Source organism: Aptenodytes forsteri, unplaced genomic scaffold, assembly GCF_000699145.1.
Source record: "Aptenodytes forsteri isolate BGI_AS27 unplaced genomic scaffold, ASM69914v1 Scaffold289, whole genome shotgun sequence".
In the NCBI taxonomy this organism is placed as follows: Eukaryota; Metazoa; Chordata; class Aves; order Sphenisciformes; family Spheniscidae; genus Aptenodytes; species Aptenodytes forsteri.
In genome coordinates this window covers 1,088,859-1,112,909 of record NW_008795025.1, presented here as the reverse complement: position 1 = coordinate 1,112,909, position 24,051 = coordinate 1,088,859, and the positions used below count along the sequence as shown (strand labels likewise).

Here is a 24,051-nt window from a genome sequence, read left to right as displayed (position 1 = left end):
CGGCGTGCCCCGTCGAGGCGCCCGGGAAGGCATCGAGAATGAAATTGCTGTGGAAAGCTAAAATGGTAACCGGGTGTCCCGTTCCCCCCTTCCCCTGCCGCGGGGTGCCGGTGTCCGCGGGGAGCCGGGCGCGCCGCCCGCCGCTTCCCGGAGCCGCTCTGCTCCTCCTCGCCTCCGAGTGATGCTTATCTTCACGAGTAACTGTGTGTGTGTGTGCCTGACACGGAGACGATGAAGAGAGTGCTCCGGAGAGGGGAGTTAGTTACCCTTTGGAGAAATTCAGATGCATGTTTTCTGTCCGCGTTGCAGCGGCTTGTGCTCTTTTGTACGGTTAATAATCTAGGAAATGAGGAGTCATTGCAGCACATGTTCGGTTAAAGTTTGGAAGACGTTGCACTTTTTTTTTTTTCCATCCGCTTTCTATTATTTGTGAGTTTTAAAGCGTCGACTCTGTAAAGTTTTTTGTAGCTTGAAATAATAGGTTTTGGAAAAGCAAACCACAAGTGCTTTAGATCCCTCCTGTCAAAAGAAATAAAGGGTTGCTGTATTTTAAATGCTTGTTAGCTTCAAAGTTTAAAGGCTGTCTGCCTAAGTAATTCAACAGTTTTAAAAAGTGCAATTCCTTCCATAAATGAAAGGCCAAAGAGATTAATTGCTTTAGAAAAGGGGGGAGGGGGAGGGAGAGGGAAGAGAAGACTGCTAATCAAAACCAAACTATTTCCTTAGAAAAGACTTTATACAACTATTTAAAATATGTGCTGGTCTAGGAAAAATAGTTAAATGGAAAGTCAGGGTATCTTGATACCACAGGAAAGGACAGCTTGCCAAGAATATCTCCAGTGTTCCCTCAGTCTAAAAGTATCCCATATTGCTTTGATTGTTGTATTTACTTTGTGCAGCCCATCTTCTGCCCTCAGCTCTGTGTGAAGCAGTAGAGCACCTGGTGTAGACTGTGGTTAGCAGAAGAGGGAAAATGTTCCTTTCTCTCTTACTTTTTTTTCTTTCCCCTTTTCCTGGCAGAGCACAATTCGGGACTGGGGTGAAGAGGTAGAAGAGGGAGCTGTTTACCATGTCACCCTGAAAAGAGTGCAGATTCAGCAGGCTGCCAACAAAGGAGCAAGATGGCTAGGGGTAAGTAGAGCTTGCGCGGTGGCATTTTGGAAGGCTGCTCATGGACTTTGGAGTCTGCTCCTGGGAGCTGAATTCCACATGAATTGTTATGATATTAACTTCTAGCACTGACTGCTCTCACTATTTAAAAAAAAAAACAAAAACAAAACACTGAAGTTGTCTGTCTGGGTCATCTGAAATAACTCTCTCCCTGTGTTGACTCTTCCTCTTTTCTTGACGTGTAAAAAAGATTTGACAAGTTGTGGCCATGGGTCAGATGATACTTAGCGCAGAAATAAGGATCTTAGCTTATGGTCTGAGAAGTTGAACATTTAACAGTTATTTCAGATGGGGCTATGGCTCGTTTCTGCTGTTAGGAACCTATCTCAGGTCTCCCAGACAAATAGTCATGGTATTTTGACTAATGAAGGTCTCTGAAAAGTTAGCAGAAACTTCCTCAAAACGTAAGTGAATATAGGTTTGGGTCTTATTTTCATATTGCTTTCTCAGCCGGATGAGAAATTAATTGTCTGCATTTCTGCAAGAATTACAGCTCTGTACTGTTTTTCAAAGGTGTATTTAAAAGCATGAAGGCTTTAGTGGTAAGTAAAATGAGCTTAAATGCACACGCACTCAATTTGGCATGCTGCTGAGTGCCTTCACCTTTGTCAGGCCAAGTCCCCAGCTGATATAAAATGTCCTCACCTCATTGGAATCAGTGCAGCTGTGGCAGTTTGAGCCAGATCTTCAGGAGGTAGCTATAACTTTCATACTATTTTGTTATGTTTATATATTTTCTTCGGGATCAAAGGCAATAATAGAAGAACTTGTTTTGATGTAGTATCCAGGTTGGTATTTTAAAGACTTTTAAAACTGCCCTGAGATTTATATAAAATAATTTTCTTGTGAAGTTCCATGAGATAAAGCAATACAGCAGTGCTGAAACTGCAGTCAAGAAAAATAAGCAGATTCTGTCCTGCATACAGATAGTGCTTAGAATCTCCCCTTCCCATGTTTCCAAGAAGTACATAGAGTTCTAATCAGAATGGATAATTTCAAATCTGCTTCCTTTGAGTGGCAGATTTCCCATCTCTGCCTCCTGTTTTTACCAGGAAAAATACTAGAAAGTATTTTTGAGCTCCTGTAAATTTCTCAGCTGGTGGTTTTCTGTAAGACGTGGAGATCATTTTAATGTGTCTGTGTCCCATAAACATACTTTAGAAAAGTAGAATTTTTTCCTGTTTCGGCTATGTTGTTCCTTGTATGTAGAAGGAGTTTGCCAGGTCTTGGTCATATTCTCAAAGGAGGAGTGCATATGTGTTCCTGAGATCATCACCACAGCTGATGGTGCCCATCTTAATAGGAGGACAAGGGACTGCAAGGTCACGGAAGTGACTTTTGGCTTTCTGTGGCTAGATAGTTTTTTCAGGTCAGAATCGAGCCCTCTTTGTGGGGAAGGAGGCAGTGTGTCAGAAGTCCGCACCTGTTCCAGGCATAAATCGGTGACTTCAGCTTCCAGGCTGGCGCCTTTCATGAGCAAAAAATCTCATGCATATTATTTAAAAATATTTTTAAACATATGGGCTGTTTTTTTCCCTTAAGCTCTTCAGAACATAAAATATTTTAAGCTCTTTTTGTGATCTTGTTTTATTAATGGCTTTACTGTGGTCCTGAAGTCAATAAATAGCCTCTAACCCAGAACATTATTTATGAATAGCCATCCCTGCCCCCAGCAGTTTTGCCTTGAAAAGCATAATTATCTCTTTTATAATTGTCATCAAGTGATTTTTTTTTTTAATCTGGAGCTTATAGCGTTTTATGATAATTTAATTTTTTTTCTATGCTTTGAAATTCATAGTACTAAATTAATAAGTTGTTGGATTTATCAATGTTGGTCTTAATTTTTTTGATGGTGCTCTTAAGTCAGGCTTAGGTTGAAGACTCAAGGTCAACTGAAGAGTATGGGAACAACCTATTTGTACATCAGCAAGTATTGAGCCTTCATTGTAACAAATATAGTAACTCTGTTACTGATTATGTGCATGCGTGGATTTACTTTCTAAAAAGTTGCTTTTTCAATGTCAGTTTGTGTCCTGTAAAGGTCTACTTAGCAGTTCGAGCTTCTCTGAGGCACTGAGCTTCTCGTGGTTTATTGGTTCAGGTCAAGTTCCTTGTGACTTGAAAAGCCCGAGTCACTTAAAACCTCGATGTTGCATGTGGCTATTAAATATTGTGTGGTGTCAGAGCAGGGGTTTGACCAGCAGTTCCAGAGTGGTTAGTTCTTAGTGATGCTGCATTTGTAAAGTGATTTGGAGGCATTTCAGCTGAAAAGCATTAGATGGTAAATTATTTGATGTGTCTAAGAGAAATGCAAATCTAACAAAATTTCATAGAACCTGTGGTGAAAGGAATATAAAATGTCTTATTTATTCTACATGTGTTGGGATTTATTACCAATTCCTTTAATTACTGAGAAGCTTGAAATCTTGCTTAAATACGTTCTTGTACAGGTACCAGCAAGTGAATGAGCCTAGATCTTTTATGTTTCAAGATGTCTAATAAACCTTTCTTAAAATTCTCTATCCTAAGAACCCATCCAGGGTTCTTGAATGGTTGGCCCTGTTATAAGAGAATGGTCTGTTTAAAAGCCAATCATAAGATTACAGCTTAAGCACCATAAACACTTGCCTATTTAAATACAAAAAAGTCTTTCTTGTGTTTCAAACTTCTACAATCACTAAAAGAAAAAGGCTATGGCTTACACAGTCATCAGCAGTTCCATAACTTTCTAAAGTGTGAAGCTTTTGTATAAACACCAAATTTCTTAGCTTTAAATTTAATATTAGACATCAAAGTATGCCAATAATAGCTACTGTTTTTGTCACTAAATACTTAGTCACTAAATATTTAGTGAAGCTTAAGACTTTAAGCACTACAGTATTATGAAATATTAAAAGCCCTACTAGTAGCTCAGTGTTGTGATAGATGCTGCACAAAAACACTGTCCTGACTAAAAAGAATTTACAGACTAAATATCAAATGAGGCTTGTCTGTACACATACGTCGTCTCAGCTGATGATTGGTATCCAAGACAGTGGTATCAATTTTGCAACAGTCTGTTTTTTTTTTCTCAAGTTATTTGTAGACATCAAGGCAATGGAGAGTCTTAACAAAACTTCAAAAGTCATATGTAACTTTTGGACATGTTGAGAGAGAATACCTCCAAACACTAGATTCAACAAGAGAAAGCATGAAGGCATTTTTTGAAAACGAAGTGGGTTTTGGTGTCTCCAGGATAGACCTTGAGAGGTCTCCAGGATCTTGAGAGAGATGATGTGGAGATTGGGAACAAGCCATGAAGGCCATGGAAACTGAGATACATGGCCTAACTTCTTTGTGAGGGAGAAGGATGGAGAAGTAGAGATTTGTATAGATGGATGGCACGCTCAAAAGAGGGGATGAGGAGAATGCTTTCTGCAGCCGGCTTTTGAGTGGATGTTCAGCATCATTTTGAATGGCATTACATCAGGCTAGAGAAAGAGGCATATCGGTAACTGGAATAGAAGGTTTGAGAGTGCAGCAAGGAATTTTAATGATGTGGCTAGAAAGAGAAGGTTGTATTTTAAAACTATGACACAGAAGGAACCTGAAAAATGAGATTCAGCTTACCTCTAAGGATGTAAAGACAGCCTGTAGGGAGGCTGGCACCCTATGTGTCAAACAGGATGGTGCTATTGTCCGTGAAGAAAAGACAACAAAGCAGAAAAGACAGATGAAAAGTTTAGAGTTCTGCGGGGTTTTTTGATCTTGAACTGACAGCCAGGTACCCATGAAATGAAACAGACAAGCTGAATCATACCGTAGCCGGAAGCAGATAAGGACAGTAAGGCAGTGGCTGTAAAAGTAGATCAGCTGCTAAACACCTGAATTTCTGTTGCCAGGAGCAGTATGCTGACAGAGTATGAATGGCATTGGAAGACATGAACTCCAGTCAGTGATTTATTGTAAACAGTAAACTGAAGAGTAAACAGTTAGTTGAAAGTGAAAGGAAAGAGCAGCAGGTAGAGAAGTAAGTGGAGAGATGGGGGTTTAAGAGGTGAGAGACTGAAAGAGATTTTGACTAGGAGAGTGATGGGACTATGGGAGGCAAAACGTACAAGAGAAAGCCATATGGGTTGGGATTGGATCCACTGGACAGGCAAAAGGATCAGAGGAGGGCCACAGGAAAGAAACTTCTGCACTTGTCAAATGGTAGAAATGAGAATTGTTCAAGGGGTCCTTTGCAAGGAAGAACAAGAGCTGGAGAATTTGAGAAGCTGGGACTGCAAGTATGGAATGAGATTAAATTGAAATACTGAAATTGCTTGACTATGGAGTGGACAAAATCGAAGAAAGAGGGGAAGGAAAAAAGGGCCTTTCTGGTGAAGGTAATTGGCCTGGTTGTTTTGTTTGTGCCAGATGCCAGTGGATGTATACACTGAAGATGCACCAGGGCTAGGGGCTAGCAGAATGGGCCTTACAGTGATGGAAAGAGAAAAGAATGAATGGAGTAAGACAGTAAGGCAGGAAGAAAATGAATGACCATATAAATAGCAAAGAGGCAAGTGAGGGGGTGGTTTAAGGCTACCCAGATGGGTGAATGTTCTTGGCAAATGACCAGAATTGAACCAAGGCAGTAGATACTATTGCCAGCTGATTCCTTCATCAAATATGACTGATCCAACAGGAAGTTACGCTGTGTCAGTGGGGTTTGCCTTAAATTGGTTTTCAGGAAATGATTAGATTCTGTAGAAAGGTAAGTAGAGTAGGTCTGTGAGATGCTTAGCTTTACAGGGGCACACTTGGAAACTGTGGGAAGTATTTGTGAAATCAAGTGGAGTAGGAAGTTCAGATAGTTGAATGTGTGAGCTTGGAAGTTTGCAAGTCAAAACTGCAAACGCTACCTTGACTTCTAGCTTGAATAAGGGGAAAAAACTTTCAGAAAAGGGTGCAGGAATAATAATCTAAAAAAGATTTATTTTTTTTTAGGAGTTAGGTTTTGACAAATAGAGAAAAGCTCGTCAGCAGAGAAAGCTGTATCTAAGAGTTAAAATAAGAGTTGCCAAAAGTCAAGCCTTACAATGCAAATGAAAACAAACAGCTAAAGGTTTGTCAGCCATATAAGAACAACAACAACAAAAAGTTTGCTTCACAGAGAGAATGAGATAGGAATTAAAGTTAATCTACATATAAACCAAAAACTAAATAAATTTTTGCCTATTTGCTATTAAGATGACAAAGGTGAACCTGGAGGTTGATGGTAATGATGGCACATGGGACTTCCACATGTCTTTATGTTTTGTCTCTGCCTAAAAGCTTGATGTGTACCCACACTGGGCAGCTGGTAGCGTCCAGCCCAGAACTACAAAGGAACTGGTGTATGAAATGATAGTCGAGCAGCAGGGAGTTTTAATTCATCTGTCAAGTCAGAAATGACATTGTATGACTGGACAACAGCAGTGGTGCCTGTATTTGGGATGGGGGAGGTGTGATCTAGGTAGGTAGGAGATATTTGTCTCACGAAGATAACTGATCTTCTAGATTTAAAAAGGCTGTGGGTTTAATCTGTTTGTTTGTTTGAAAGTCTACTTTTGAAATCACTCAAAAAAACTAGTCTCTGGAGAGACTGAGGAATTATAAGGTAGGTGAAGGACCTGTTGAAGAAGAGCTGCTGCTGCAGCTCAAGCTGAAAGAGGGACTGTTAGTGTGGAGACAGGTGCCTAGGGAGCTCTATGCGGGTCAGTCCTGTGACTGAACTGCTGTCTCGTTCATTAGGGTCAGTGACATAAAAGCAGAAGCATGCTGACGAAATCTGATGGTCTGGCAGAGGAAGAAAACACCTGGAGGGTGGAAATATCCTACAGGTTGACATTCAGGATTGCTTTAACAGAAGTGGGATGAAATTAAGTAGCACAGGATGCAAAGGCATGTTTGTGAATGAATTAAAATAATTTCTGCTATAGGATGATATTTTTTGTCCTCATCCCTTCCAACTTTGGGTGTATTAGTCAATCACAGGATATGTGAGCCACCAGCATGAGGCAAAACAGAAAAGGCAAATGTGATGCTCTGTTGTTTTAGATTATTGCCAGCAGAGATGGGAAGCGTGAACCCCCTTGTAAAGTGTCCTGGCTCACAGTCTGTAATTCTGGTAATTTTTGAGAAAGTTGATTTAAACTGGAAGGGAGACAGGAGAGGACTTTTGGGATCATCAAGAAAATGACGAATATGTCTGATTATAATCTGAAGACTATATCTTAGTTAGGTTAACAAAATGAAGATTTAGGGAGTATATGATTAATACCTATAAAAAATATGAAGAAAGCACAAGGGAGGGAAAAGAACCATTCACACCAGCTATAGACTGGTGTATAAATTGTTAGAAATGTGAAGAAGTTTCAAATCATCAGAGCAATGAGATAGTGGAGTGACGCTCCAGCAAGAGTCAAGGAAGCAAAGAACCCAACAGCATCAACATTGGAGCTGGATCAGTTGGTGAAGAGGATTATAAGGTAATTTCCTTTGATAGCAGAACACAGCATCCTCCAATTGTATGTTTCTAAGCCAAGAGGAAATATAAGAGTAAGAAAGTGTGCAGCAAAGGGGAGGATTGGGGTAGATCATTGATATGGAAGTTGCATTTTTGAGGGAAATATGTGGGAGTTTGTGACAAGAGAAGAAGAGAAATCCAGATGTATAATCAGAGAGAGGGAAGTCAATTGTGCAGAGCTGGTTGTATGTAAGAGATGAAGACGAGAGGAGAGTCCAGAGAAGAGAGGCTGCAGAGGAGAACATTTGGGAGCAGCTATTTTGTGGTAGAAGTCCCCCATAGTCTTATCCAGGCTGATGAAGAAAAGGTGTGGCTGTAAAGCCTTGGTTAATTCAAGGTAGACAGTGGTGCTGGTCTCTCCTGCTGCTGGAGAGACCAGTATGCGAAGAGGAGGTCGCTGTCAAATTTTAGATTTGAAGCAGTTGTTCTAGAGGCAGCGAGAGAAGGGCAAGCGGGAGTGAGGAGTACAGCAGGGAGGGGGGGAGATGCATGAAGAGAGTGCCTTGTTTGTGCAGATGTCTGAATATGCACTTGGAAGCAGAATATGGAGAAGTGGATGCAGAAAAGTAGCAGAGAGGTGTTAGAAAATGTTGGTGTGGAATTGGAGGAGGGGGAACAGTAGGGTAAGAAGAATAGAGTGGATGCAGTGCCGCAGAAAATGAGCTGTGAAAGGCATGGGTGTGGCATGGGCAGATGGACAAGACAATTACAAAATGAAAAGCAAACAAGAGTTTTCAAAATGCTGTGAAGTGACTTTTGTAGACCTCCCTGTTAACTAGCTAGAGTGCTTTATCTCCCTCTTCCAGGGGTTAGGGAGAGGTGGGCGACCGGTGTCCAGCCCTCAAGGAATCTGAGGGAAGCAGAGAGGAATGAGTCTTTGAGACAGGAGGGCCTTCCTAATGCTTGCAAATGTTTTTCCTATTGGAGTCCTTTATCCGGGAAGGAGTGAGGAAGAGACCTGCACTCTGCCTCTGGAGTTTTAACTGGGGCAGGTCACAGGAAATGCAGCCAGGAACGGGAGTTCCCCCAAGCCTCTGTGCACTGGAGGAGGCCTATAGAGACTGTATCTCCACATCTTAAATGATTGCTAAGCTTTCAGAGCCAGTCCTCAAGCGTCACGTTTCTTGCTCTACTGATGGATGACACAGATTGCTCTTCCTTTCAGTCTTAAATATCCAGATAACAGAGAAACACTATGCTCCCTCATGGCCAGTGCTGCCTGGGGTTTAGTTAGCCATTGGTTATATGTCTAGAGGGGATTTTAGATACGTGTTTTTTTCTTTCTGCTTTCTTTTTTTGGCTACAGCTGAACTTCTGGCTCTGGGGTTTGTTCAGGCAGAGATTGATTCAAAACATTACTTGTCTCAAGGTGTCTTTAATGCTGTAACATTGGGAGTATAGCAGAACATGTACTTCCAAAACTATAAATGAACTGCTGTAGAAGGGTGCTTTACCTTCAAAATTCTGAGAGGGGAAAAGCCAAAAAGTACCAAATCTGTCATTAAATATTTTTGTGTTTTCTTAACACTGATGTTATTTGATAACGACCTTTTCTGAGAATTTTGTGGTGTTTAAAAATGAATTTTGAATGATTGTCTTGCACTGCACACTGCATATGATCACAAGTTTGGCTTCTAAACACCTCTACAGTCACATACATTGGCAGGAAGCTTGTGTTGGAGAGTTCAGTCAGAAAAAACATTACAAAAACGTCTGTCTAACTAATCTGTATCCCAGTTAGGACCTAGGACATAACCTTCTCTTTGACTCGAACAATATGTCAGAAAAGAAGTTTTAGTTTGGATTTTTTTCTTTCCAACACCGACCTCCTAAATACGGGTTGATATTTAAATGGTGCCTGGAACCATCAACATTTTTGGAACACGAAAAACCTCAAATTTTCTCTGAGCCTGCTCCTGCCCTCCCATATGCCCTTCTGAACCAGCTCTGTGATTTCTTTTTTATCTTACTCTTGGGTCCCAAATGTTCTGGTCAAGTGTAGTTTCCTGTGCAACCAGCAGGCAAGGACTTGGCTGATCTTTGTCCTTGCTGCAGCTTGCTGTTTTGTCTCTTGATTTATAGCATATGTTGGTCCCTTTTTGTTAAATCAGACTCTTTGGAATCAGGTTCCTGCAGCCTGTCCCGACCGCCCAGACCAAGGCCAGGGTATAGTTCTGACCATATGTTTGGCAGAAGGAGAAAAGCAGTTCCCAAGGAGCTGACAGGCTCTCTACAGAAACCGGGTTGCACTATTGTCTGCACTGAATGCCTTTTCCTCCAAGGAACTGTCTTGGAGATGGAGAAGTAAGAAAGATGGGGTGTGCTGACATTGATTTTTGCATGGTGGAAGATGCCTGTCAACTGCTAGAGACCCACAAAGAAGATATATAGGAGACTTCAGAGGGAACCAAATGATTTTACCTGTAGGCAGGTACATAGTTATCAAAAAGAAAGCCTTGTCATCTCATTCAGCTTGCCTTTTGGTTTTGAGTAGGCTCTTTCCTCCTGTCCTTTCCGTCAGTTGTGGGCATAATAGTACCATAGCATTGTAGCCCTTATTAATGACTTCTTATGGAATATTTTTCTTCTTACTTCCTGGTTCAGGCACAGATCTCTGTGCCAGGGATATCCCAAGTAGCACTCTGCAATGTGGTCATCAGCTGGGTAAAGGCTGTGTGTGGAACAGACACTCAGAAATGAAACCTGAGCTTATTATGAGTTTTAAAATGGAAGCCTGAAAGATTACTGTCTTTTACTTTCCCAGTTCCAAATACAAAATGCATAATTAGAAGGGTAACAGGCTTTGTAGCACAGTACCATGCTCTCAGTTGAGTTTAAAACCTCCCATTCCAAGCTGTCAAAGGGTGACAGGATGTCAGTGCTTTAATCTTGCGGTGTTAACACTGAGTTAAGGCTGTAGGATACTCCGGTGAGGCCACACGGAACTAGGGAGAGAGGCACAGGCAGCCTTCCTATAGGGCTGTGCAGAGGCATCTCTTGCTAATGATCATTATATTAAGTGGAAGAGCAAGAGGTAAGGGAGGCCTCTTGAGCAAATGTTGCCGGGGACTGCACTGTTCTGTTTTTGCACTGGTTGTGTGTGACTGCATTTTGGAAATCTTGCAGCCAGCCTGCTTATATATGAAAACTTGCTTTTGACATACTTTCAGTTTACCTGTGATATGTAGGAATACAAGAACATCCTGTACTATAATTGATCTCTACTGGGAATTCATCCAATAGCCAGGAGGCCTGTCTTTTTAAACTATGCTTCTTGGATGGTAGAGGTTCTCCCTGAATTGTAGCATCCTAACTGTCTTGCTGCTAACATCACTGAACGTTATCTTGCTTGCTTTTTCAAGAAGAAATAAGTGGAAGGAATAACAAAAAAATCAGCTTGTTCTGCAAAGAAACTGGCATTTTCTTTCTGAATGCTAGAAGATCTAGGTCACTTGTTGGGTTAAAGAAGTGTTGGCAAGGAATGTGGCTATGTGTCATTGGAAAGCCTGGGAGAAGCAGCATACGAACTGGACTGAGATGCTGTAAAGAGAATAGCCCTGGAGAAACCATTAGTTTTACAGTTTTGGTTTTGATGTTTTTCATTTAAGAAACAGGCTGAAGCATTGAGAGCATGTTAGTCATGCTTGTATTTAAATTTAGCCTTGGTAAAGCTAATTAAAAATATGTTTAGTGACAGTGTGTAAATGCATGCTTTGAACTTGCATCTTCTACTACTGCTGTAAGAATCTATTCTAAATATATAGCTTCCTATAGCTAGCACTGTAAGGGGGTACAGCTGTGTGAAGATACGAGCACAAAGTGATCAGATCATAGCCTAGCCCTGTGAAGAAAATGGGGTTACCTTGTGTGAAAGGGGTAAATGAATGCTAACTCAGCATGAATCCTTTTCTTGTCTTTGTGTAGCTGGTGTGTAGTATCTTGTAAACCAGAGGCAAAATGTGTGTGATGTCTTAGTGTTGTTTATCACCCCAGTAAGATAGTATCAGAGATTGTAAAACATTATCTTTATGAATAAGACTTTTTTGGTTTTTTTTTTAACACCAGAAAAACAGTGTCCCTCTTGCATTTGAAATGTTATATTCTTAGCGGATTGCTCAGCAGCAAACCTGCTTTTGTCCAGTGGATGTAGACAGGGTTGATAGACCATTCTTTGAACCCTGGGATGGTATTTTTGTTATGTTTTATTTGCATACTTTTCTGTATCTCCTCATAGTTAACACAGATCCATCTAGACTTTGTTCCTAAAGGGCTGAGCAGCTGACCAGTGATTGTCTCCAGGGTGTCATCGTGGTTTGCCCCTGCAGTCTCCCAGAACTTCTTTTGCCCTTGATTCACCTCCAAAATGCTCTCTTTTCATGTTTGGTGGCCATACAAGCTCTTGAGACATGACTTGTAGTTCTTCATGGGTGGTACACCAGCATTTAGGGGTGAACTGTAAAGTCTGTGTTATGTTTTTACACCTTCTGGAATAAGAATTTTATTGAGATGTATGAGAATGTGGGGTTTTTTGGTCACCCCAGTAAGATAGTATCAGAGATTGTAAAACATTATCTTTATGAATAAGACTTTTTTGGTTTTTTTTTTAACACCAGAAAAACAGTGTCCCTCTTGCATTTGAAATGTTATATTCTTAGCGGATTGCTCAGCAGCAAACCTGCTTTTGTCCAGTGGATGTAGACAGGGTTGATAGACCATTCTTTGAACCCTGGGATGGTATTTTTGTTATGTTTTATTTGCATACTTTTCTGTATCTCCTCATAGTTAACACAGATCCATCTAGACTTTGTTCCTAAAGGGCTGAGCAGCTGACCAGTGATTGTCTCCAGGGTGTCATCGTGGTTTGCCCCTGCAGTCTCCCAGAACTTCTTTTGCCCTTGATTCACCTCCAAAATGCTCTCTTTTCATGTTTGGTGGCCATACAAGCTCTTGAGACATGACTTGTAGTTCTTCATGGGTGGTACACCAGCATTTAGGGGTGAACTGTAAAGTCTGTGTTATGTTTTTACACCTTCTGGAATAAGAATTTTATTGAGATGTATGAGAATGTGGGGTGTTTTTTGGTTTTGGGTTTGTTGGTTTTTTTTTTTTTAATAAAGTTTTAAAGCTATAGTGAGGAATTCTATGTTTTGGACATAGAAACCCATTTACTATTTATGAAAATCACTTTACCTTGGACCAAAATGAACTCATGCTAACGCCTGAATACAGCTGCACTGTAGTTCAGTTCAGCACCATGTCACCAATAATTTAGGGACCGGAAGGAAAGTAAAAACCTATCCAAGTGAAATGAAAATGATCTTGCATTCTTACATCTTTCATCCAAATGACTTTCAAAGAATGGCCACAAATTTTCACCAAACAGACTATGTGAAATACGTTGTAATGTAACAGAGCACAAAAGTATGAGTTGGGTGGGACTTAAAACTCAGCAGCAGTGCTGTTGCCTGGGAGTTGGTAGAGTTCCCCTTTATTTGGGGAGGTGGGAAAGAGAGAAGAAGAAAGTGTTTCTGGGACAATGTGACTTTAAAAAGGTTATTTTTTTGAAGCTGCTGAAGAGGTTGAAGCATTAGAAAAAGTTCTGAGGGAGATGGATTAGCTGTCAAAGTTGCATGGTAATATTTATTTAGTGGCTTCATAGTGTTATCACACAGCTATCTTCTCCACATGTGGCATATATGCCTCAAGGAGCAGCTGCTTAACAATGCACAGCAGCACATTGAAACAATTTAGGACCAGAAATGAATTAATTAAAACCACTTGGGGAGAAGACCTGGACTTCTGAGAGTCCAGAGTTCTGTGGAAGCATTCGCCAACTGTGCAACAGCAGTTGCGAAAGCAAGCTCAATTATTAAGCTGTAGCAGAGAACGAAGTGAAGCTTAGAAGATACTACTAAGGAGATTACAGTAGCACCTCACTCATTCCTGATGCTTGTTCCCTCATCTCAAAGATAAGAGAACTAGAAAAGGGATCCACAGATGGGAAAGGATTGCCAGCATTTGGAGACACTGAGAAGGTGAGGACTGTTAAATTTGCGTCTTAGTGCAACTAGGGTTGATGTGCAGGTTTAACAATAAAAGCATTTGTTAAATCTTCACAGAATTGGGGCTCGATACTGGCGATGAACAGGAGGATATAGCGAAGGCATTTAAAACAGTGAGTGGAGAAGGGATGCTGTATCTTCAGGGAGTGTTTGGTGGGTTTGAAAGCAAGGGAAAGAAATATGTAATTTTACATTGCATGTAATTAACCTGAATGACTCGCTGCTGGAAGAAGTAATTGAGTCCAACTGAGTCTAGAAGGATTCAGAAAGGATTAGACATTTATATAAATAATGAGAACAAATGCATGAATACTACATGAGAATTAAAACACAAGACGTAACTTTTTGTGATTTAGGTATAAAACAAACATGTCCTGCAGTTGAGAAGAGTCTTTCCCTTTAGACTGGTTATTCTGTATGTTATGGGTGTTATTTCTTCACCTTCCTCTATACCATCTGGCCATTGTCAGAGGGAAAAACTTCTAGTTTAGTTTAAAATGACAATTATTATGTGTTGCTGTTTATAAAGTTCTGGTTTCAATTTGTTTGCAGCAAATATTTAACGAGGCAGAATAAAATTGAACACAGGCACTCATAAAAAGAATCATGAGAACTTTAATGCCCAGAAGATGTCAGGGCCATATTGCAACACAGTATGGGAGTTTGTTGTGGGCCTGTTTTCCAGCAGTCCTGCAACCTCCTCCTGGTCAATGAGAACTCTGGGTGCTCAGATCCTGCTTTTTTTGTGAGTAAAACAAAAGTCGGCATCCTTGCTGTTTTAGACTCTGCGAATGTAGGAATCGTGTGGGTTGCCCTTTGCTTTACCCCATTCAACTTCATAATAGCTGCTTTAAAAATAAGGCAGCTAGAACAGAGTATGGTACTCTACATGTGGTCTCATCAGGCCTTTTATGCAGTGGAAGAATAATGTCCTTTGACTTGCTTTGGTACCCTTTATTTATACTTTGCAGAATTGTTTGCTTTTTGTTGCTGCTTCCAAGAGTTGTGCTGAAAGATTTAATGTTCTGCCTACTCTAACCCTTCAGATCTTTTCTCTGATCTGTGTGCCACAGTGTGACCTTTGAGGGTAGTATTTTCAGCAGACTTTTTTGCTGGCCTCTTACATTTCTCTACATTTAGTTGCATAAGCCATCTGTTGCCCATCAGAGTGTAGCTGCTGTTTAACAGCTTTGGCAATCAAAATGAAACTTTGGCAGCCTCCACCTTAAGTGTGAAGCTTTCTGCCATTTTGCATGGTAGCAGTCATTAACCTTTTGCTCTGTCAGGTTACTGGGTTACAGTTTGATGGAGTTTTTACTTGTTCCTCTTTGCCACCAATTTGTGTCCAAATACCAATTTATGTCCAAATTTTTGCAATCATTTCTGTGTAGCTCAGCCCTGCATCAGTACAGAAGTTACTGCATACTGCAAATACTGAAATTTGTGGTGGTGGTCCCTTAGCTGCTGCTGTTCCACTTGTCTCCCATGACTTAAAAATAACGTGAAATCTTCTCTGAGAATAAATTGTTTGCTGTATGTGATATTGAGCACATGAATTATTATGTATAATGGCCCTGTCGTACCAATTTGAGGACAATTGTGATGCTGGATTTAGAAAGGTACTGCCAGTCAGGAGTCCCATGCTCGGTATTCATTAGTTAATGACTCACTCTGGGGCTTGAACTGACCAACTTATCTTCTGGGGTTTAATTTTCTCACCTGTAGTATACTTACTATTCATTTTGAGATTTAGTGATCCGAGAAGCGTAGAGGCAAACTCTTGTGCTTTAATACGACTGCGTAGTATTCAAACCTATGAGAGAGAAAACTCTTCTACTGTGCCGGACACACAAGAAAAGTTCTGTAGCAGAGCAAGATCCTCCTGATATGCCCTGTGACTCTGTTGTACAATCTTTACCATTGAAATGTTAGAGAGCAATATATTCTGCTGCTTACAGCTGCAGAGGCTTGGCTCTTCTAATCTGTTCTGTGAAGAGAAAGGGTGTGTTGAATGCGACACCAGCATTTATCTCCTTCTTCCAAAAACCTTCCAGCAGGACCCCAGTGTGCCACGCAGCACAGGGAGGAGTGCCTCCCCTGCGCAGTGGGTTGCAGTGGCTTCAAGTGCTGCATGGGTCTCCAGCTCATGGCCTGTGGACTACAGCCGGCAATGCTGCCACTGAGCCACAATGGCATTAATAAGGTGTAGGCATTTAAAATGTTTTTGCGGAGTGATCCTGTTGTTATATTCTATTCTTTCATCTGTTTTCCTCTTATGTTCTTCCCACCTTTTTGTTCTGCAAGCAGTTTAAAGGACTATTTTCTTTTCCCCTCCCACCCCTTCAGCTGCTTTGTACAGTTGCCTTTCTCCTTATGAAGGCTCAACTTTTCTCCCAGTCAATAGCTGTTTCTTCCTTTCTAGGGAGTCCATGGGCTCTTTGTGCAAGTAAAACAACATGTTTTTATTATAAAGTGGCATTTTCTATTGAAAGGTCTCAGAATTATTGAACAATATGGAATGACTGAATGCTTTGAGATGTGTTCAAATTATCATAGCTATTGGGCTTCAAACTGGAGACTTGTGATCGATCTCATGTAGTAGCTGAGACTTCCTGATCTCAGTGACTCCTTCTGACTCTTAAAAATCAATAATCTAAACTTCTGAGTATCTATATATCCTAAAGCAGAAATAGACCATCACATATTAAAGAGCTATCTAGGGTTTTATTTCCTCCTATATATAGTTTATGCCCCACATAAACTTGCATAAAAGCTTGCATGCATTGAATCATATTGATTTGACTTAAATCAAGTGCAGAATGTCCTTCAGTTGTTTATAGTATTCACCTGGATAAAACTTACTAGATGAGGTTGGTAATGTTTCAAAGCTTTGTTGGTGTTGGGATGCAAACGACAAGTCAGTACAACCTTAAGGGTTAACTCTGTTGTCTTCAGTGCAAAAGAGATTAGTTAACTAAAAGTTCCTGAGGTGCGTTTGGAAGCCAGTTTAAATATTACGTGCAAATACAACAGAAAATTATTATGAAGATATGCCTACGCATCCTTTTGTCTGTTTGCTTGGTTTGTAGTAATCTCTGGCTCTACCTGCAGTTCATTTTATATTTTTAGAGTAGAAACCCTTTAGGGCAGGGATGGTGTCTTACGTTTTGACATGGCAGCCATTGTGCTGCTGTTGGAAATGTTTCATAAGTAACAATAACGTATTTCATTTGGAAGTCAGATCTTACGCTTTTGCATTCCTCCCATTGAGTGCTTCAGACTGATTCTGGCTGTGCTTTCGGTCTGCTGGCTCCCTGTAGCATACAAAATGTGAATGAACTCTTGCACACTTACTTAAACCATGAGGCTTGCATTCTTCTTCATGCAAAAACAGTCATCTTGTTCAGGAAAATGTCAGGTGGCCATAGAGTTAGAACAGGACAGAGAACAACAGAGGTATGCTATTAACTCCTGATGGGTAATTAAACAACAACCCGGGGGGGAAGAACAGACAGTAAACATGGACGATTTCTGTTTTATCTTACAGCCTGACATTTTTTTGTTCTTTCTTTCCCCCTTACTTGTAAGCTATACTTTGTCATTCTGACTCAATACCTCCACATAACTATGTGTGTTTTGATTTGTGTCCATTGCCTAAGGATTTAAGTTCAACTGCAACATAGCATTCTTAAACTGAAATACAAATGTCTGCAGCGGGTTCAACACCAGCTCACGCAACCCATGCTGCTTTCTGCTGTGTTGGAAGAGATGGGTTAATGGCTGGGTGCTGTAGTTATAAGAAGGCAGTAATTTGTGTAGGTATGCAGTATGTTTAGTTGCCATATGCTTATGCGGTTTGTCATACAAAATGCAGAATTTGTCATAGAGAACATACCTATAGAATCAGCACAAGGATGTTGCCATCACAGGTATGGTACATAACAGTCACGCATGTAGTCGTATATAGACACTCCTTTTCTCTATATGTGTGTGTATGTGTACAAGAGAAGAATCCTAAGAGATTCCATAATCTGATCCCCTGTGATGTCTAGATAATATAGTAAAAATGCAGTTTGGCCTGGACTAATGATTGAACTAATATTTTTGGACTCTTTCAGCACTTAAATAAATGTTCAAGCTGGTAACTCTTAATATTAGGTAACGTTAGCTTACTATTACTGCTTTTTCTACTCAGACTCCACCCTGGAGAGGTCTCTTAGTTTCAAAACAAAGGGTAGTAAAAAGTACAGCCATTGAAATGAAGTTTATAATGCAGTTTAGGTATGTATTCATGCTGTGATCATAAAAATGGTTTTCTTACTGCTAGCCTATTTCTTTTATAAAAGATGAAAAAAGGTTGGCAATAGAGATTGCTCACAGTAATTATTATGAAACATGTAACAACATTTCCTGGATATTTTTTCTTCCACAAAAATACCTTATGTTTCAAGTTCAGTTTATTTTAAAATCTGAATCAGTCTTCTGCTAAATATTTTCTCCTCTGTCAGAATGCATTTAATTTCCCCACACCTACCATTTTATTTTCCAGCTATTCATACTATTAAAATCTATCACTCTTACCTTGCTGTTGATACCGAGCGCAGTAGCAGTTTACACTGATTTCCTGAGTCAGTATAATTTTAATTTCTGTGTACTGTTTGAGCAAGCTTTACAGTGTGAAAGGAAAGGCAACAATACAATTAGGATGAATAAAACCATTTTGGATTATGTAATGTGCATTCATGCTACTATTAGGCAACAGAATTATGACTTGTGGCGTCCTTAAACCCACTTCGAGTTCAGCAGTGTTGCCTGCTGTCTCATACAGGATGTTCTTTGTTTCTACTGACTGAGCAGAAAGTGATGATGAGCTCCACAATTAAATTAAATTACATTCCTGGAAGGGGAAAAAATTGTGATACTTTTCCTGTGAAAAGTCACACTGTGTTTGACTACCAACAACGTAGGTATTGGTGAAAAATGGTCTTTACGTTTCTGAACGGTCAAAATACAATTTTTTCATGTTGACCTATAATTTTCATTAAATGGTGTGACTCTTGCCATATTAAATCTGTCTGTCTGTGTTAGTGGTAATAGCAATCATCCCTTCTCTTTGCTATATTTGGCATTTATTAAAACATGGCAGCATATTTTGTTTCAGCATTTTTCATGAAAGAAGCATGGCAAATGGCTTCACTAACCAGTGTTTCACAAACAGAATTTGTATAATAGCTTTCCTCTGATATTTCTTAGAGTAGACATAGAGATGTTGTCATCTTTAACATCCAGACAGCTTATAAATACGAGGATAATTGAGAATTTTTAACTTCTGTGCAGTGGGGATGTCATTGGACTGATATCATAGCAGTATTAAGTGGCATCAAAATTCAGTTGTACTGGAAATAATCCTGTGCTGTCTAGCCTTGTGTCAAAATAATCAAGGGTCATATAACCATAAAATAGGGAATTAGGGAGATGAGAGGGGACACAATACTAAAATTGCAGTTATGCAGTAATTGCAGCATAAGCATTGAGGTGGATGAGACCAGGACATAAGGCTTGGGACAGGGTTACATACCTTGAAGGACAAGGCTTCTGATTTCAAGGCAGACTATGAGTTATTTATGGGCTTGGACGATGACTTTAGCAGCTGTATTTTTTATATCTGAGAGAATATTGATGTAGGTGACGTGGCATGAAAGGTCCAATGTTGCAGGCCTTTGAAATCTAGATTAGTTTAAAATAGGAGAAAGTATTCTGTGTAGAGGCCATAGTGTTGTCACATGTTGTTGAATCAGGTAACTTGACTTCTACTAGCTTATACAGTCTGCCTTGTATAAAGTTCTTTCATATTTGCATACAAAAGGAGTCCTGGAAGGACGAAAAGGGACTAATATGTGCTTTTAGGTCGGTAATTTAACCTAAGATACTTAACGTATTGAAGTGAGGAAGGTAGTTTATTACCTGTGCGTGTTCGTGTGTGTTAGAAATGCTCTTAAAGTTGGGAAGTTGACATGGCCTTAGCCATTTATGCCACGTTTTCAGAGTTCAGTTAGCTCTTCTGTAGGAGATTTACACACTAAGTGAATTCCATTATGTGTATTCAACCTGGCTGCTTACAATGCATATCAGCGTATCATGTCATTTAACAAAAATATCACAATGATTTTTGACAGTATTCTTTTTTCAAAGTATTTGTTCATGCCTGGGTTTGTACTGCTACTTGCTTGCTGTGCCCTTAGTTGTTGGCTCATGACAGTATTCTGCAATCGTTCGGTAACAGTGCAAAAGCTAAGGCCACGTGAAGGTCTCTTCTGTTGAACACTCTCGTGTCTCAACCCTGTATTAAGATCTAGACTGACTGGTATTGCATGACACTGGCAGGTGAATCCTCCAAAGACGGTAAAATGGGTGAGGAGGAACTGGGGAGAAGTTTTCATTTTGGTAAGAGACGGTTTGTTTTCAAGTTCCCAGTAGACCTTACAAAGAACTGAGCTGGGATCTGGCCTTTTGAGCTGAATGCATGGATTTGTCATGTTTTCAGTTGCCATTTTTAGCTTCCACCGCCTGCTTATTGCAACAAAACTGGGTTGGTTTGGTGGTCTTCTACATCTGCTGTATGGACGTGGTGTAGAAATGATATTGCTTAGTTTTATAGAGTACTTGTCATCTATGGACTGTGAAGTACTTTTTAGGGGAGGTCAGTGTTAATCTGCCCTTCCATAGCTGGAAAAACTGAGGCACACAGAGGTCTTGCATATGGCTCTACCCAGGGCTAATATTACCACGGCTTGAATTTCCAGAGAGCTAAGACTCTCTTGAGCCACCTTTGAGGACCTCCTAAGAGGGACTCTTCTTCCTGCAAAACTGTCATCTGAAGAGCCAAACTCCTTACCATCTGCAGTTAGCAAATGTTCTGCCTTGTGCAGCTAAAATTTCTGAAATTAGTTAAAATCTGTGAGCAGAGAAAATAGTTGCACTTCTTGCAAAGTTCGGCCAGTAGTTCTGGCTAAACTTAGTGGTAGCCAAGCGCATATTTGGCTGTGTAATCTGATTTGTCTGAAGTTTTATAGATATGGATGATACTAACTTCTGGGGTAGCGAACAGTAGAAACATCCTGCTTGATTATGCTGTGTTTTCAGATAATCATAATTGAGGCTTGCATTCTGTATGTAAATATAATATTTGCTGTGCTGTGATCCTGAACCTCTAAGTATTCCTCAGATGGAAGGATACCTATCATTGTAATCTATAGTCAGGATTACTGAAAGCTGTTTCAGAGTCAAGTGAAATATTTCAGCTGTCAGCCACCTTTTGTACTATTTTTCCCCGCTCAACACCCCTTCCTTTCTCCTTTATGGTTCCTGGTAAGTAACTCAGCCTGGGAACTGTAAGCAGGCTTTGGCACCTGCGAATTTCCAGGACAGATTGGAAGCAGTGAGAGTGTGGGGAGGGAGGAAGAGAAGTTAAGATAAGGGTTGTTAGCAGAAACACTAATTCCTATTTACTGTTTCTGGGGCACGGGGGAATGGCCCCAGCTGCCTATTTCTCTCTCTTAGGGACCCTCTATAACCCATACCTGTGAAAGCTTTTATTAGTTTTGACAGTTAATCACTGACTGTTTTATGCAAGTCCAAAGACTCTATGTAGAGCTCTTCCCTCATGGAGACGCTATGTAACACTTCCTTTGTCTCCAGAAGTCAAAATATTTTAGAAAATGGGCTAATTTTACTGCCAAAATGGGCAATATACCTATTTCCTTGCCTTCGTTCTGATGCCCTACTCACTTAGCTGTCTATTATTTTGAGTATTTATTTACTGCTCAGTTTGGTGGTTGGACATTTTGGTGTTCCTATGCGCTGAAGAGAGGAGGACGCTGAGTTTTACAGAAGTAATTCTCCTCTAATATAGAACGGCTTTGGAAAGATATTTAATATGGGACACATTTGTTTGCTGGGTTAGAAGAGTGTTTCTAGTAAATGTCATTTGATGACAGCTATTCCTCAAACAATGTAAGATGCACATGACTAAGAGTCTTACCTGACTTACTGGTTTCTTTTTCTTGCTTTTCTATTTTAAATTAGGAACTTGCTAAGCTTCAATGTCCAATCAAGACCACCACAAGGAGTAGTTATACATACTGACGTATTATGAAAATAATACGTCTCTGGCATGCTTAAGAGAGAACAAGATTGTGGTGACCTGTAGAACTGTGAAACACGACAAACAAAAATGAAAAGGGTTTAAGTAATCTGATGTTTCAGGTTCAGTTAACTCAATGAAGGCAGTAAGTCAGACGAGAAGAGGGTGGGAGGGCTTGTCTTGATTTTCTTAAAAGTCCTGCTAGCAAAGGAGGTGGGAATCAGGATAAGAAGGAATTTTTTGTAGGTAGGAAACAATGACAAGGTAAGTGCATAAATCATACAAGATAGCTAGAGATGGAGATTTGGGACTAAGCTGTTGGGGCAATTTTTGGTCTCTTTAAAAAGCTTGTATGTTGCATAGTGAAACCCTCGGAGGACTTGATTCTCACTGAATAACATGGCTACATTTCTTTGCTGCACAGATGCTTCTAAGAAGTGGGCCAAATTCAGAGGAGGAATTTATATGTTCCCATGGCTGAGTAAGTTCCAGCATTTGTAAGAGTTGGACAATGCCATCTTAATGTAGACCTCTTTGAAGATTCAATTTCTTAATGCACTTGCTTAAACTCCTTTAGATGCATGCAGCGAGAGGTGATGTGTAAATTAGGCTTCTTTTGCTTTGATTAATTTAGAGCTTGTCCCGCATAGTTCACCGATATCCAAATGAGTCTAAATTTGCATAACTTCAGAAAGTGTGAGAATGCACAGCTCAGCACCATGGTATGCATGTTGTTTCTTATTTTCCCCAGAGTGGCTTTAAGTATCTGCAAGGTGCCTGGGTGAAAGGGTTCTAACTGAGCAACAGCATTTGTGTAAGAGGTGCTTCACCCCCCTAAATCTGACCCACAGCTTTTGTTACTGTTTGCCAGCTCTTCAGGCAGATACCAGCCAGGCTGTGAGCTCTAAGGATACAGAAAATGAGAATGCCTTTTGTATAATGATCATGGAATTAATTGGTCCTGGAAACTCTGGGTTGCTGCCAAGAACGGTTATTTATGGGGTAAGAAAGGAAAGGAAAAGGGTGGAGCTTTGGAAATCCAGGAATACCCCTAGCTGTCGGGTCATAGGAAAGAGCTCATAAAGTTATTTTGGCTTCTGAGTTTGGTGCAGTCAACATGCAGAATTCTGATTTTCAGCAGCATCCAAAATGAGGAAATGGGAGTTAGCGAAGTGGAGAGAACTCTGTGGAGAGCTCCATAGTCATTTTATTTCCAAGTGCACTGTATGATAAAAGCAGCTGCTCCTGCAAAGGCAAGCATCTATGCTGCCTGGAGTCTGCAGGCTGCAAGAGATCCTACCTCTGACCACCCAAATCCTGCATTTCAAGCCACGGTTTCCTAGACTGGAAATTCTGCTTCAAGTTCAGAGTCTTATCTCATGCAAGCTGTTTTTCAGGCTGACAGTTCTGCAGAGTGGAAGACAAGGACAGAGAGGAGAGTGGTGGGATGCAAGGCTCTTAAATACTGCCAGCATTGCAGAACTGATTGCAAGAGGAAGCATGGATGTGTACACCCGAGGGCCTACCCTAACGACACTTGAAATACATATGACTTCATTTGACAAGCTTAGTTCGGTCACTGCTCTTTCTGATGTGCGCTGTTATGTGGTATTGTTAGTGCAAAATGACCAGTTTTCAGAGTTTGGGGTTTTTTTAATGGTCATGTGGTGGGGACGGGAGGAGTCAGCACAATGTGTGCAAGTTTGAGTCAGTTCAGCATGATTGTCAGCTGCTGAGGGTTTTATCTGTCAATATATGTACAGGACAATCCTGCTTTCTTCCTTTTAAGGGGAGCAGGCTCAATTATAAAGTTAATTAAGATCATTGTTGGAAGGAAACGCTATGTCAAACAAGTTGTTAATATCTTTGCAGTTGTTCTCTGCAAAAATACTTGACTAAAGTGAATAGGAGTCTTACGTAGCATCTTGAAAGACATATTATTAAGTTCTGTGTGTTTTTGCCATGGAATCCGGTTGTTCTTCAAACAACTTTTCTGTTTCATCTGTCTTGCTACTTTCTTTAAGTGATGTGTGACTGCATGTTAAGTGAAGGATACCTTAGGTCTTTCTTCTCTCAGACTGGTGTTATGGATGCTTGTATTTTGTAGCTTTTTGAAGATTAATCATTCCATGATTTGATTATTCCCC

The 24,051-nt window shown here is 40.3% G+C and overlaps 1 protein-coding gene across 1 annotated transcript in view; it reads left to right on the top strand.

The window, feature by feature from the left end:
• Window positions 1-38: 38 nt before the first annotated feature.
• Window positions 39-24,051, top strand: part of RGL1 (ral guanine nucleotide dissociation stimulator like 1) — an 84,636-nt gene continuing 60,623 nt past the window's right edge. The window contains exons 1-2 of the mRNA XM_009275834.2: window positions 39-65; window positions 1,021-1,131. Coding sequence (XP_009274109.1) covers window positions 39-65; window positions 1,021-1,131 — 138 coding nt within the window. The remainder of the gene's footprint in view (window positions 66-1,020; window positions 1,132-24,051) is intronic.